This window comes from Coregonus lavaretus (genome assembly GCF_964263955.1).
Source record: "Coregonus lavaretus genome assembly, chromosome: 18".
Classification (NCBI taxonomy): domain Eukaryota; kingdom Metazoa; phylum Chordata; class Actinopteri; order Salmoniformes; family Salmonidae; genus Coregonus; species Coregonus lavaretus.
The window spans coordinates 45,856,975-45,872,474 of NC_140005.1; the positions used below are offsets into that span (position 1 = coordinate 45,856,975).

The window sequence follows — 15,500 nt, forward strand, 5'->3', positions numbered from 1 at the left end:
TGGGATTTTTGCTCACCGTTCTTGTGATCATTTTGACCCCACGGGGTGAGATCTTGCGTGGAGCCCCAGATTGATGGATATTATCAGTGGTCTTGTATGTCTTCCATTTCCTAATAATTGCTCCCACAGTTGATTTCTTCAAACCAAGCTGCTTACCTATTGCAGATTCAGTCTTCCCAGCCTGGTGCAGGTCTACAATTTTGTTTCTGGTGTCCTTTGACAGCTCTTTGGTCTTGGCCATAGTGGAGTTTGGAGTGTGACTGTTTGAGGTTGTGGACAGGTGTCTTTTATACTGATAACAAGTTCAAACAGGTGCCATTAATACAGGTAACGAATGGAGGACAGAAGAGACTCTTAAAGAAGAAGTTACAGGTCTGTGAGAGCCAGAAATCTTGCTTGTTTGTAGGTGACCAAATACTTATTTTCCACCATAATTTGCAAATAAATTCATTAAAAAATCCTACAATGTGATTTTCTGGATTTTTTTTCCTCAATTTGTCTGTCATAGTTGACGTGTACCTATGATGAAAATTACAGGCCTCTCTAATCTTTTTAAGTGGGAGAACCTGCACAATTGGTGGCTGACTAAATATTTTTTTCCCCCACTGTATTTATAAAGCCCTTTTTACATCAGCAGATGTCACAAAGTGCTATACAGAAACCCAGCCTAAAACCCCAAACAGCATGCAATGCAGATGTAAAAGCACGGTGGCAAGGCAGAAACCTAGAGAGGAACCAGGCTCTGAGGGGTGGTCATTCTCCTTCTGGCTGTGCCAGTTGGAGATTATAACATGGCCATTAAGGCCTGATTTTTCTCCAAGATGTTCAAACGTTCATAGATGACCTGCAGGGTCACATAATAATCACAGTGGTTGTAGAGTTGCAACAGGTCAGTACATCAGGAGTAAATGTCACTTGGCTTTTCATAGCCGGTCATTTAGAGGTTGAAATAGCAGGTCTGGGACAAGATAGCACGTCCGGTGAACAGGTCAGGGTTCCATAGCCGCAGGCAGAAGAGTGGAAACTGGAGCAGCAGCACGACCAGGTGGACTAGGGACAGCAAGGAGTCATCAGACCAGGTAGTCCTGAGGCATGGTCCTAGAATTAGAGGAAGCATACTTAAATTCACACAGGACACCGGATAAGACAGGAGAATAACAGCAGATATAACAGACTGACCCTAGCCCCCCGGCACATAGACTATTGCAGCATAGATACTGGAGGCTGAGACGGGGGGGGGGGGGGGACACTGTGGACCCGTCCGACGATACCCCCGGACACGGGGATTCTGGAAGCACAGAATCGTCCAACTTTGTGGCAACAGTTTGGGGAAGGCCCTTTCCTGTTTCAGCATGACAATGCCCCTGTGCACAAAGTGAGGTCCATACAAAAATCGTTTGTCGAGATCGGTGTGGAAGAACTTGACTGGCCTGCACAGAGCCCTGACCTCAACCCCATCGAACACCTTTGGGATGAATTGGAACGCCGACTGCGAGCCAGGCCTAATCGCCCAACATCAGTGCCCGACCTCACTAATGCTCTTGTGGCTGAATGGAAGCAAGTACCCGCAGCAATGTTCCAACATCTAGTGGAAAGCCTTCCCAGAAGAATGAAGGCTGTTATTGCAGCAAAGAGGGGACCAACTCCATATTAATGCCCAAGATTTTGGAATGAGATGTTCGACGAGCAGGTATCCACATACTTTTGGTCATGTAGTGTATCTACCTCAATTACCTCGTACCCCTGAACATGGACTCGGTACTGGTACCCTGTGTATGTAGCCAAGTTATCGTTACTCATTGTGTATTTAATCCTTGTGTTGTTAGTTTTCTATTGTTTCAATTTTTTCACTGCATTGTTGGGAAGGGCCCATAAGTAAGGATTTCACCGTTAGTCTACACCTGTTTTTTACACAGCATGTGACAAATAAAATGTTATTTTCTGCTAAACAAACTGCTCTTCCATGAATCTCTCTGCCTCCACGCTGTCCTTAAAAGTCATTTTCTGTCCCTTCCAGGTAAAAAGCAGTGTCGCTGGGTATGCCAGTGTGTGTCTGACATTTGTTTTCTGCAGTTGCTTTGTTTGTCACTGAATACTTCTTCCTCTTCATTGCGAGTTCCCTGGACAGGTCCAGAAAGATAGACAGCCGACGGCTCTCCCACTGTATGCCACCCTTTTCTTTTGCCGCTTGAAGTACCTTATCCCGGACTGTAGATCGTAGGAAACGAATGAAAACTGCACTCGGGGTCAGTTCTCGTCAGGAATGGTTAGTGTGCGATGGGTCCATTCAATTTCGTATTCGTGGCTGTCATCAAGCAATGATTTTCTGCACACATAAGATTAATCAACCGCCAGCCTCACTTCCATCTTTCAGATTAACCAATTTTACCATATTTCTCCTACTTCTGTTCTCAAGGTCTTTGACATGAGTCCACAACATTTCCAGCTTTTCCTCATTTCTCATTGTCCTTCTCAAGATGAGTGATGACATCCTCCGCTGTAGAAATCTGATCTTCTGCCTTAACCATCCTCTCATGCATTATGTCCACTTTGTCCTTCAGTTCGTTAGTTGTTGCTTTTATCGTGGAAACATCTGATTCAACACCCAACAAAGTTGTATTCATCCTTCCCATTTGCTCAAATACATCCTTCAGATTTCTTTGGGCTCGTTATTCATTTCATTTCTCTGTTGGGGGATTTGGAAGAGGTTGTTGTTTGATTGCTAGCCATGGTGTCCTTCTGTGAGTACCACATGTTGGGCTTGAAGACATTTTTGGCGTGTGACATTGCAGTTACAGTGGCTTGCGATAGTATTCACCCCCCTTGTCATTTTTCCTTTTTTGTTGCCTTACAACCTGGAATTAAAATAGATTTTTTGGGGGTTTGTATAATTTGATTTACACAACATGCCTACCACTTTGAAGATGCAAAAGAATATGAAATGGGCCTAGTACTAGGTTAGATTCTGGTGGGAAGATCTGAGTAAAAAAAATATTGCATTGACGCTACTAGTGTGCATCTTTTCCTTTTCTTTTAAAAATATCTAAGCTAATGCCTGGGCTTTAGCTCAGGGGGCTATCACAGTTTTATCACAATCGGACACAATATAGCATATAGGCCAATGCTGTTTTTTTCTTCTGTACTGCTGATATAAAAAGGTCTTCATATAATTTGATTGGGACGATTCCACAACAGGACAACCCGAACATATTTTGGGTGTATCAGATTGTTCTGTTAATTCTCAAATAGAAACTTAATTGAGAGGAACAATGTTTTTTTTTTTATTACACAAAATTTATTTTGAGAATTTATAAAAAATTGTCAGAGATGGTGTGTGATACAAATGTAAAAAGCATGTAAAAAGAATGTCAAATATGCTTCCTCCCAATAGGAATAAGTTCCTCCCAAGTTTATATGTGAGAATTGCCAGAACAATCAGAAATACCCGAAATATTTTCAGGCTGGCCTGGCGTGGATTGATTACTATGACCCATATTTTCTCCTCTGCTCTTGTCTGTGTGTCTATAGGCCCTGGGGGGGAGATGACCAAAGAGGTTGTCCCGGTGTCAGAGTCTTCAGAGGGGGACTCTGTCCTGGGCTGTCACAGCACACTGTCCCACGTTGGTATAGAGCGCCCCATCATCCACCAGGTGGCCTCTACCCCTATGCCCACTGACTGTGGTAAGGACACATAACATCAGATTACATTTGAATCGAAGTGTATTGAAAGGTTAATGTAGCCCTTAACACTCACAATATATACGGGTTGAAAATGGCAGATTTGGACATTGATGAGCATCTAAATTAGAACGCAGTGGCTGGACAGTAACATGCTAAGGGGTCTCTGCTCTAAGCGTGAGCACCAAGCGCAACAAAAAGAGGCCCCCATCCTGCTAATTGGGCTACCTTTGCAAATGTTTTGTTGTTGTGAGTGAGATGCTGTAAATCAAGAGGACTCGATGTGTTCTGAAAGATGAGACATTGAGGATTATAATAAATTCTACATTGATGTCATACAAGTAAACCACTCCAATGTGCACTTCACTATGATCACTATGTTTGATGTACAGTTACAAGATGACATGAGCTGTGTTCGAATACTCATACTAACCGCACTAACCGTACTATTTGTGATGTAAATTGAGTATGTAGTATGCTTATTGGTCATAGTATGGATATAGTTAGTATGCCAAAAGGTCCCGGATGTCATACTACATTCGCCAAAATACAAAGTATGCAAGCAGTGGACACTATTTCCGTATTTTTAGGGCCCATAATGCAATTCTTCAGAAAATGGGCGTGGCTTCACAACGTTTTCAGATTTGAGGAAAATGGCTGAAAATAGTCCCAACTAGAGCGGATAGAAATTCATTGCTTTAACTAATAATGACAAATGTTAAGAAAATGTTCAGCAATGTAATAAAGTAATGACTTTTCAAATAAGTTACCTTACACGTTATGTTGGCTGACAATTTGTTAGCAACGCTATCCTTACAAACCGCATAGCATATCATTACAGCAGTATGTACCGGTATGTTAGCTAGCTACCTAACATTAGTTGGCTACTAATGCATCGAACTTGCCAGTATATTTACTATATGCTATCTAACTAACTACCCAACATTTATTGACTTGATTATTCCCGTCATTCATAGTTTACCTAAGTGGTATAGTCGTTGTGCGTTCTCAATGGACATTCGGGTTCGTTCGTAAATTTGCTCTGGCTATCTACTCCGATTTCAGAGCACTCTCGTCTGACGTGCACCTGTGCCAGAGCGCAGAATAACTAATGAATTTACGAACGCTCAACATCAGTTGAATATGGCCGGTGTCAGTAAACGTCTGCAATAAAGCATAATTATATTGTTGCCAGCAGCACAGTTACGGTCACCAACACTCTGGATAACATGAAAACAGTCTAACCAGCTCTGCTAGGGTGAGTAAAATGGTAAAATGAGTGAGGTGTTCTCTCATTTGTGTCTGGAAGTAGCTAGAAAGTTAGCCAGTTAGCTTGGGTGCTTGACTGCCGTTGTGAGGTCAGAACGCTTAAATCAACCCTTTTCCTTGGCCAGAGCGTCCAGTGTGCGCTCTGAACGCTCTGAGAGCGAAATGCTCTGAATTTACGAACACACCCGAAGTTGTAAAATGTCTAGCTAGTCATTTGTTATGCTAACAAGCTAGCAAGAGGTTGCATAGCAACAGCATCAACTTCCGGTAGACAGGCGAAGCGCTAGTATGTTCAACTGAAAGGATACCGTTCGTTTACAGTATACTAAAATGAACTAATAGTATGTAGTATATACTCATTAAGTATGTAGTATACAGTATGTTAGTATGGGTATTCGAACACAGCTATGGTGTCATACCCTGGGTTGCTCTGAACAGAATGAGCCTGTTTTATTGTATTGTAAAGAAAATTTGACGCGGTACACACACCTGAATGCATTCATGACTCCATTCTATCAAAATTACTATCGGTTTCTCTGAAGTGCCTTGTGAAAGCCTAACACTGTAAGTTCGTATTCTATAACTTAGCTAGTCATGCTGGCAATAGAATAGGCATTCAAATTATTTAAAAAAATAAGTATTTAACCTTTATTTCCACAGGGAATCCCATTGAGACCAAGGCCTCTTTTGCAAGGGAGCCCTGCATATACACAATTTATCAAATTTACACACATTTACAATGACATCATAATTAAAAACATATAGGGATTTAAGAAAAACAATCACATTCCTCAGCATAGAGGTCCTTTATCAACAATTTGAACTGCCGCGGAGTCACCAGAACATCAAGTTTTGCAGTGAACACTGTAGATAATTCCATACATGGGATGCAAAGAAACTGAAAGCAGATTTACCCAACCCAGTGGAGATCGAAGGCCAACTGTTGGGGCAATAGCATACACAATAGTGTCATCTGCATACAGGTGTATAAAAAAAATGCAGATATACCAATATTATTTATATAGACAGTAAAAAGTACAGAACCTAAAATCAAAGAAACCTGACATAACACCATCAGAAAATACACACTGTGTCCTCCTGTCTGTCAGGTAATTTTTAAACCAATTACATGATGCCTGTTCCAAGTCAACGTCAGAAAATCTTTGAATTAGTAAAGAGTGGTCAGAAGCAATGTTCCATATAATTATTTTAGTCACTGAGCAAATTTCAGGTCTGCAGAGCACAAACTTGAATGTTGTGAAAATTCTGTGCAACTTCCGGCGCGCGTTTACTGTGAACACAGGCTGTACCCGCTTTAATTAAGTTTTAACAGTGGTCAAGTAGGCTACTGTGGCTATTTGATCATAATGTAGGCCTACCAGAGTGGCCTTCCATCAAAAACAATGGAGAAAATGCATCCAATAACATTTTAACATGGAAATAGCTGTTCTATCGTTCAACCTACACTGGGGGAAAAAGGTATTTAGTCAGCCACCAATTGTGCAAGTTCTCCCACTTAAAAAGATGAGAGAGGCCTGTAATTTTCATCATAGGTACACGTCAACTATGACAGACAAAATGATAATTTTTTTCCCAGAAAATCACATTGTAGGATTTTTAATTAATTTATTTGCAAATTATGGTGGAAAATAAGTATTTGGTCAATAACAAAAGTTTCTCAATACTTTGTTGTATACCCTTTGTTGGCGATGACACAGGTCAAATGTTTTCTGTAAGTCTTCACAAGGTCTTCACACACTGTTGCTGGTATTTTGGCCCATTCCTCCATGCAGATCTCCTCTAGAGCAGTGATGTTTTGGGGCTGTCGCTGGGCAACACAGACTTTCAACTCCCTCCAAAGATTTTCTATGGGGTTGAGATCTGGAGACTGGCTAGGCCACTCCAGGACCTTGAAATGCTTCTTACGAAGCCACTCCTTCGTTGCCCGGGCGGTGTGTTTGGGATCATTGTCATGCTGAAAGACCCAGCCACGTTTCATCGTCAATGCCCTTGCTGATGGAAGGAGTTTTTCACTCAAAATCTCACGATACATGGCCCCATTCATTCTTTCCTTTACACGGATCAGTCGTCCTGGTCCCTTTGCAGAAAAACAGCCCCAAAGCATGATGTTTCCACCCCCATGCTTCACAGTAGGTATGGTGTTCTTTGGATGCAACTCAGCATTCTTTGTCCTCCAAACACGACGAGTTGAGTTTTTACCAAAAAGTTATATTTTGGTTACATCTGACCATATGACATTCTCCCAATCCTCTTCTGGATCATCCAAATGCACTCTAGAAAACCTCAGATGGGCCTGGACATGTACTGGCTTAAGCAGGGGACACGTCTGGCACTGCAGGATTTGAGTCCCTGGCGGCGTAGTGTGTTACTGATGGTAGGCTTTGTTGCTTTGGTCCCAGCTCTCTGCAGATCATTCACTAGGTCCTCCCGTGTGGTTCTGGGATTTTTGCTCACCGTTCTTGTGATCATTTTGACCCCACGGGGTGAGATCTTGCGTGGAGCCCCAGATCGAGGGAGATTATCACTGTTCTTGTATGTCTTCCATTTCCTAATAATTGCTCCCACATTTGATTTCTTCAAACCAAGCTGCTTACCTATTGCAGATTCAGTCTTCCCAGCCTGGTGCAGGTCTACAATTTTGTTTCGGGTGTCCTTTGACAGCTCTTGGCCATAGTGGAGTTTGGAGTGTGACTGTTTGAGGTTGTGGACAGGTGTCTTTTATACTGATAACAAGTTCAAACAGGTGCCATTAATACAGGTAACGAGTGGAGGACAGAGGAGCCTCTTAAAGAAGAAGTTACAGGTCTGTGAGAGCCAGAAATCTTGCTTGTTTGTAGGTGACCAAATACTTATTTTCCACCATAATTTGCAAATAAAATCATAAAAAATCCTACAATGTGATTTTCTGGATTTTTTTTTGTCAATTTGTCTGTCATAGTTGACGTGTACCTATGATGAAAATTACAGGCCTCTCTAATCTTTTTAAGTGGGAGAACTTGCACAATTGGTGGCTGACTAAATACTTGTTTTCCCCACTGTACAGTAGTAGCCAATGTGTGGTGTTCAATGTAGGCCTACATTCCATGAGACTTTTGAAAAAAACATGCAGGGCTTGACATTAACCTGTTTATCCACTTGTCCTTCAGACAAGTAGGTGACAAAAAATGTTTTGTGATGTTTGATGCATTAAACCGCTTTACAAAATAAAATGCATCATTATTCCCATACCATTATTATATAGAATCAGACAAATTATGCTACCCTCTGCCTATTGGCTGCTTAGCTTATTCATGCCTGTCTCAAAATACAACACTGCCCCTTTAAGTAAAAAAAAAAAGCTCTTTACCTGACTCGTTTTTCAAAGATGTCTAGAAATGCACATATTTTGTGCTCTTGTAGGAAGCAATCATTCCCCCATTGCTGACTACAAATTATCTATAACTGGGCTAATAACTCACTCACTAGCAAAGGATATGAACAAATTTACACACGGCGCTACATGTAGCTCTCGCTTTGATTTCAAAACAAGCGCATCAACTCACGACCGCTGATGCTGTAAAAACAGTCCAGTTCAAAGTGAATGGCACAGATCCATATATGGCAATGGTCTATTTGCATATAGGCCTACTGCAGCTCTGATTGGTTATGCCGCACAGGTCGTCTGTGTAGAGTCCTTGCCTGAGTCATGCCTGTCAATGCAATCCTACTCCGATGTGTTCTGCCTACAACCTGTGCACGTGCGCAGCTTAGAGGGAACATTGGTCAGAAGTATCAAAAGCCTTCGACAGGTCAGTGAAGAGGGCAGAACCGTGTTTCCACTTTTCTATACCCTTTACCACATTATTTAAGACCAAGGATGCAGCAGAGATGGTGCTATAACCTGGCCTGAAACCAGACTAATGAACACTTAAAATACATTTTGTAGTAGGAAAGATCTAAGCTGACAGTTGATCAAAGAGTCTAACATTTTTGCTAGGCAAGAAAATTTAGAGATGGGGCGATAATTATTTCGATCGGAGGGGTCACCACCTTTGTGGAGAAGGAACGTGGGCCGCCTTCCAAACCCAGGCAAATACTGACTGTATACATTGCATATCAGTGTTTTCTCAGTACATTCAACATATTAATCTATATTGATTCCAGATATGTTTCTCTTGGCTGAGGTTCATATCAAGATCTTGATATGCTTTTTGATATGCTGAAAATAAGGACGTTTTCTGATACATTTCTGAGTTTTCAGCACAGTGCCATCCGTTTTGTCACCAAAGCCCCATATACTACCCACCATTGTGACCTGTACGCTCTCGTTGGCTGGACCTCACTACATATTCGTCACCAAACCCACTGGCTCCAGGTCATCTATAAATCCCTTCTAGGCAAATCCCTGCCTTATCTTAGCTCATTGGTCACCATAGCAACACCCACCCGTAGTATGCGTTCCAGCAGGTATATCTCACTGGTCATCCCCAAAGCCAACACCTCCTTTGGTCGCCATTCCTTCCAGTTCTCTGCTGCAAATGACTGGAACGAACTGCAAAGATCTCTGAAGCTGGAGACACTTATCTCCCTCACTATCTTTAAGCATCAGTTATCAGAGCAGCTTAACAATCACTGCACCTGTACACAGCCCATCTGTAATTAGCCTACCCAACTACCTCATCCCCATATTGTTATTTACATTGCAATTTATTTTGCTCATTTGCACCCCAGTATCTCTATTTGCACATCATCTTCTGCACATCTATCACTCCAGTGTTAATACTAAATTATAATTGTAATGATGATTTTGCACTATGGCCTATTTATTGCCTTACCTCCATAATTTACTACATTTGCACACACTGTATATAGATTTTCTATTGTGGTATTGACTGTATGTTTTGTTTATTCCATATGTACAGTGAGGGAAAAAAGTATTTGATCCCCTACTGATTTTGTACGTTTGCCCACTGACAAAGACATGATCAGTCTATCATTTTAATTGTAGGTTTATTTGAACAGTGAGAGACAGAATAACAACTAAAAAATCCTGAAAAACGCTTGTCAAAAATGTTATAAATTGATTTGCATTTTAATGAGGGAAATAAGTATTTGACCCCTCTGCAAAACATGACTCAGTACTTGGTGGCAAAACCCTTGTTGGCAATTACAGAGGTCAGACGTTTCTTGTAGTTGGCCACCAGGTTTGCACACATCTCAGGAGGGATTTGTCCCACTCCTCTTTGCAGATTTTCTCCAAGTCATTAAGGTTTCGAGGCTGACGTTTGGCAACTCGAACCTTCAGCTCCCTCCACAGATTTTATATGGGATTAAGGTCTGGAGACTGGCTAGGCCACTCCAGGACCTTAATGTGCTTCTTCGTGAGCCACTCATTTGTTGCCTTGGCCGTGTGTTTTGGGTCATTGTAATGCTGGAATACCCATCCACGACCCATTTTCAATGCCATGGCTGAGGGAAGGAGGTTCTCACCCAAGATTTGACGGTACATGGCCCCATCCATCGTTCCTTTGATGCGGTGAAGTTGTCCTGTCCCCTTAGCAGAAAAACACCCCCAAAGCATAATGTTTCCACCTTCATGTTTGATGGTGGGGATGGTGTTCTTGAGGTCATAGGCAGCATTCCTCCTCCTCCAAACATAGCGAGTTGAGTTGATGGCAAAGACCTCGATTTTGGTCTCATCTGACCACAACACTTTCACCCAGTTCTCCTCTGAATCATTCAGATGTTCATTGGCAAACTTCAGACGGGCCTGTATATGTGCTTTCTTGAGCAGGGGGACCTTGCGTGCGCTGCAGGATTTCAGTCCTTCACGGCATAGTGTGTTACCAATTGTTTTCTTGGTGACTATGGTCCTAGCTGCCTTGAGATCATTGACAAGATCCTCCCGTGTAGTTCTGGGCTGATTCCTCACCGTTCTCATGATCATTGCAACTCCACGAGGTGAGATCTTGCATGGAGCCCCAGGCTGAGGGAGATTGACAGGTCTTTTGTGTTTCTTCCATTTGCGAATAATCGCACCAACTGTTGTCACCTTCTCACGAAGCTGCTTGGCGATGGTCTTGTAGCCCATTCCAGCCTTGTGTAGGTCTACAATCTTGTCCCTGACATCCTTGGAGAGCTCTTTGGTCTTGGCCATGGTGGAGAGTTTGGAATCTGATTGATTGATTGCTTCTGTGGACAGGTGTCTTTTATATAGGTAACAAGCTGAGATTAGGAGCACTTCCTTTAAGAGTGTGCTCCTAATCTCAGCTCGTTACCTGTATAAAAGAAACCTGGGAGCCAGAAATCTTTCTGATTGAGAGGGGGTCAAATACTTACTTCCCTCATTAAAATGCAAAAATGGATTTTTTTTGTTGTTATTCTGTCTCTCACTGTTCAAACAAACCTACCATTAAAATTATAGACTGATCATGTCTTTGTCAGTGGGCAAACGTACAAAATCAGCAGGGGATCAAATACTTTTTTCCCTCACTGTAACTCTGTGTTGTTGTTGTTTTTTCCGCACTGCTTTGCTTTATCTTGGCCAGGTCGCAGTTGTAAATGAGAACTTGTTCTCAACTGGCTTACCTGGTTAAATAAAGGTGAAAAAAAATAAAACAGGCTCAATAATTTGTCAAATATGAAATCCATATTTTTCTTTCATGCACAAATCATTTTGGGATTCCCTCCTGATATCATACATAGTATGGCCGGTTATTGACTCATTAGATATCCTGAGATAGGCCTATGTAGACATCTTATTTTCTCTATATGATTACAAATACTGACAGTAGGCCTACATAGTATATTTTCTCAGCACATATGCTCTTGACCGAGGTCCATATCAGGATCTTGATATGCTTTTGAATATGCTAAATAAGGACAATTTCTGATGCTTATTTGAGTTGAGGACATGTTCAATAATTGGACAAATATTAAATCCATATTATTATTTCAGACACTAGCTAAACTTTTTGTTTTAGATCTGCATAAAGGCATGCACAAAGCTAATCTAAAAGCACTGTAACTGGTATCCCAGCAACTAGAATCACATATTTTCTGCTGTGGCACCCACATTTTTGAATTTCGTGCCACAAATGAGTTTGTAAATGGTGTGTGGTCGAACTGACAACTGGAGAAACAAAGAAGTGAGAAGCTGTTCAGAAAATACTTCAAAGAAGTTAACGCTAAAGTGAGTAGCTAATTTGAGATATTTTATTTATCTTAGTAACTACAATCAAGAACGTTAGCTAATTTGGCCAGCAGCCAGTAGGACTAGCTAGCTAGCTAGGCTTGATAGGGGGGTAAAAGCTAACTGGTAGCCTAGCTAGCTAACAAATAACGAAATGTCCTTCATTCAGGGATTGTTTTTTTCAAGCCTCAAGGTGACAGCTAACGTTTTAAAACTTTTGGGCATAATTTTGTATTACTGGTTAATATAAGATATCTAACGTTAGCTAGCCAACCTATCTAGCTAGCAACTTGGTTATCTAGCTTGTTCCAGTTAGCTTACTCATCATGAATGAAGCAGATAGAGTAGCTACATTGTGGTATGGTTATGTGAAATTACAATATTTTCTTGCAATATCAAAACAATTTTTATTAATGATTTATACATTGACAGTTTGGAGTGGATCACAGACCAACACTACCACCATGTTGGGTATGGACTGCGAGGGACCACCGCCAGCACCACTGATGACTCAATCTGCACCCATCGCATCCATCGTCCATAACAAACAGAGCAGGCAGGAGTATTGAGAGTGTGCAACTTTTATTTTCTGTTAAATAAATAAAATACATTTTTAGTAAAGACTGGTCTACGTTTGCATCTTTACAGAAAACATGTTGTGATTGGAGCTCTGGATTTGCTATGCTTCATTTTTTAAACAGAAATAGCAGAGATGTGCTTTAGATTAAATATGACAATATTTGCTTTTCCGTGCCTTGTAGCCTACTACTGAATATAGTGCAAATGAATGCTCAGATATGTCACCTTCATGTGAAGAAGCGCAGTGATTTTCGACGCCTGAACAGGTAAAATAATTTGGGCGCTGGACATTGATCATGTGTCAAATTTAGCCCATTTTCGATCAGACAAACAGTACCCGTCAAGAGTTTGGACACACCTACTCATTCAAGGGTTTTTCTTTACTTTTACTATTTTCTACATTGTAGAATAATAGTGAAGACATCAAAACTATGAAATAACACATATGGAATCATGTAGTAACCAAAAAAGTGTTAAACAAATCAAAATATATTTTATATTTGAGATTCTTCAAAGTAGCCACCCTTTGCCTTGATGACAGCTTTGCACACTATTGGCATTCTCTCAACCAGCTTCATGAGGAATGCTTTTCCAACAGTCTTGAAGGAGTTTCCACATATGCTGAGCACTTGTTGGCTGCTTTTCCTTCACTCTGCGGTCCAACTCATCCCAAACCATCTCAATTGGGTTGAGGTCTGGTGATTGTGGAGGCAAGGCCATCTGATGCAGCACCATCACTCTCCTTCTTGGTTAAATATCCCTTACACAGCCTGGAGATGTGTTTTGGGTCATTGTCCTGTTGAAAAACAAATGATAGTCCCACTAAGCGCAAACCAGATGGGATGGTGTATCGCTGCAGAATGCTGTGGTAGCCATGCTGGTTAAGTTTGCCTTGAATTCTAAATAAATCACAGACAGTCTCACCAGCAAAGCACCCACACACCATCACACCTCCTCCTCCATGCTTCACAGTGTCAACCACAAATGCGGAGATCATCCGTTCATCTACTCTGTTTCTCACAAAGACACGGCGGTTGTAAGCAAAAATCTCAAATTTGGACTCATCAGACGAAAGGACAGATTTCCACCAGTCTAATGTCTATTGCTCGTGTTTCTTGGCCCAAGCAAGTCTCTTCTTCTTATTGGTGTCCTTTAGTAGTGATTGCAGCAATTCGACCATGAAGGCCTGATTCACGCAGTCTCCTCTGAACAGTTGATGTTGAGATGTGTCTGTTACTTGAACTCTGTGAAGCATTTATTTGGGGTGCAATCTGAGGTGCAGTTAACTCTAATGAACTTATCCTCTGCAACAAAGGTAACTTCCTTTCCTGTGGTGGTCCTCATGAGAGACAGTTTCATCATAGCGCTTGATGGTTTTTGCGACTGCACTTGAAGAAACTTTCAAAGTTCTTGAAATGTTCCGTATTGACTGACCTTCATGTCTTAAAGTAATGATGGACTGTCATTTCTCTTTGCTTATTTGAGCAGTTCTTGCCATAATATGGACTTGGTATTTTACCAACTAGGGCTATCTTCTACAGTTGAAGTCGGAAGTTTACATACACCTAGGTTGGAGTCATTAAAAGTTGTTTTTCAACCACTCCACAATTTTTTTGTTAACAAACTATAGTTTTGGCAAGTCGGTTAAGACATCTACTTTGTGCATGACACAAGTAATTTTTCCAACAATTGTTTACAGACAGATTATTTCACATATAATTCACTGTATCACAATTCCAGTGGGTCAGAAGTTTACATACACTAAGTTGACTGTGCCTTTAAACAGCTTGGAAAATTCCAGAAAATGATGTCATGGCTTTAGATTAGCTTCTGATAGGCTAATTGACATCATTTGAGTCAATTGGAGGTGTACCTGTGGATGTATTTCGTTGCCTACCTTCAAACTCAGTGCCTCTTTGCTTGACATCATGGGAAAATCCAAATAAATCAGCCAAGACCTCAGAAAAAGAATTGTAGACCTCCACAAGTCTGGTTCATCATTGGGAGCAATTTCCAAACACCTGAAGGTAACACGTTCATCTGTACAAACAATAGTACGCAAGTATAAACACCATGGGACCACGCAGCCGTCATACCGCTCAGGAAGGAGACGCATTCTGTCTTCTAGAGATTAACGTACTTTGGTGCGAAAAGTGCTAATCAATCCCAGAACAACAGCAAATGACCTTGTGAAGATGCTGGAGGAAACAGGTACAAAAGTATCTATATCCACAGTAAAACGAGTCCTATATCGACATAACCTGAAAGGCCGCTCAGCAAGGAAGAAGCCACTGCTCCAAAACCGCCATAAAAAAGCCAGACTACAGTTTGCAACTGCACAAAGATCGTACTTTTTGGAGAAATGTCCTCTGGTCTTATGAAACAAAAATAGAACTGTTTGACCATAATGACCATCGTTATGTTTGGAGGAAAAGGGGGGTCGCTTGCAAGCCGAAGAACACCATCCCAACCGTGAAGCACGGAGGTGGCAGCATCATGCTGTGGGGGTGCTTTGCTGCAGGAGGGACTGGTGCACTTCACAAAATTGATGGCATCATGAGGAAGGAAAATTATGTGAATATATTGAAGCAACATCTCAAGACATCAGTCAGGAAGTTAAAGCTTGGTCGCAAATGGGTCTTCCAAATGGACAATAACCCCAAGCATACTTCCAAAGTTGTGGCAAAATGGCTTAAGGACAACAAAGTCAAGGTATTGGAGTGGCCATCACAAAGCCCTGACCTCAATCCTATAGAACATTTGTGGGCAGAACTGAAAAAGC

General features: G+C 41.4%; 1 protein-coding gene across 1 annotated transcript in view; it reads left to right on the forward strand.

The window, feature by feature from the left end:
* Nucleotides 1-3,542: 3,542 nt before the first annotated feature.
* LOC311145269 (CAP-Gly domain-containing linker protein 4-like) overlaps nucleotides 3,543-15,500 on the forward strand; it is a gene marked incomplete at both ends in the record, with an annotated part of 95,631 nt that continues 83,673 nt past the window's right edge. The window contains one exon of the mRNA XM_084181505.1: nucleotides 3,543-3,681. Within this exon, the coding sequence (XP_084037631.1) occupies nucleotides 3,543-3,681 (139 nt within the window). The remainder of the gene's footprint in view (nucleotides 3,682-15,500) is intronic.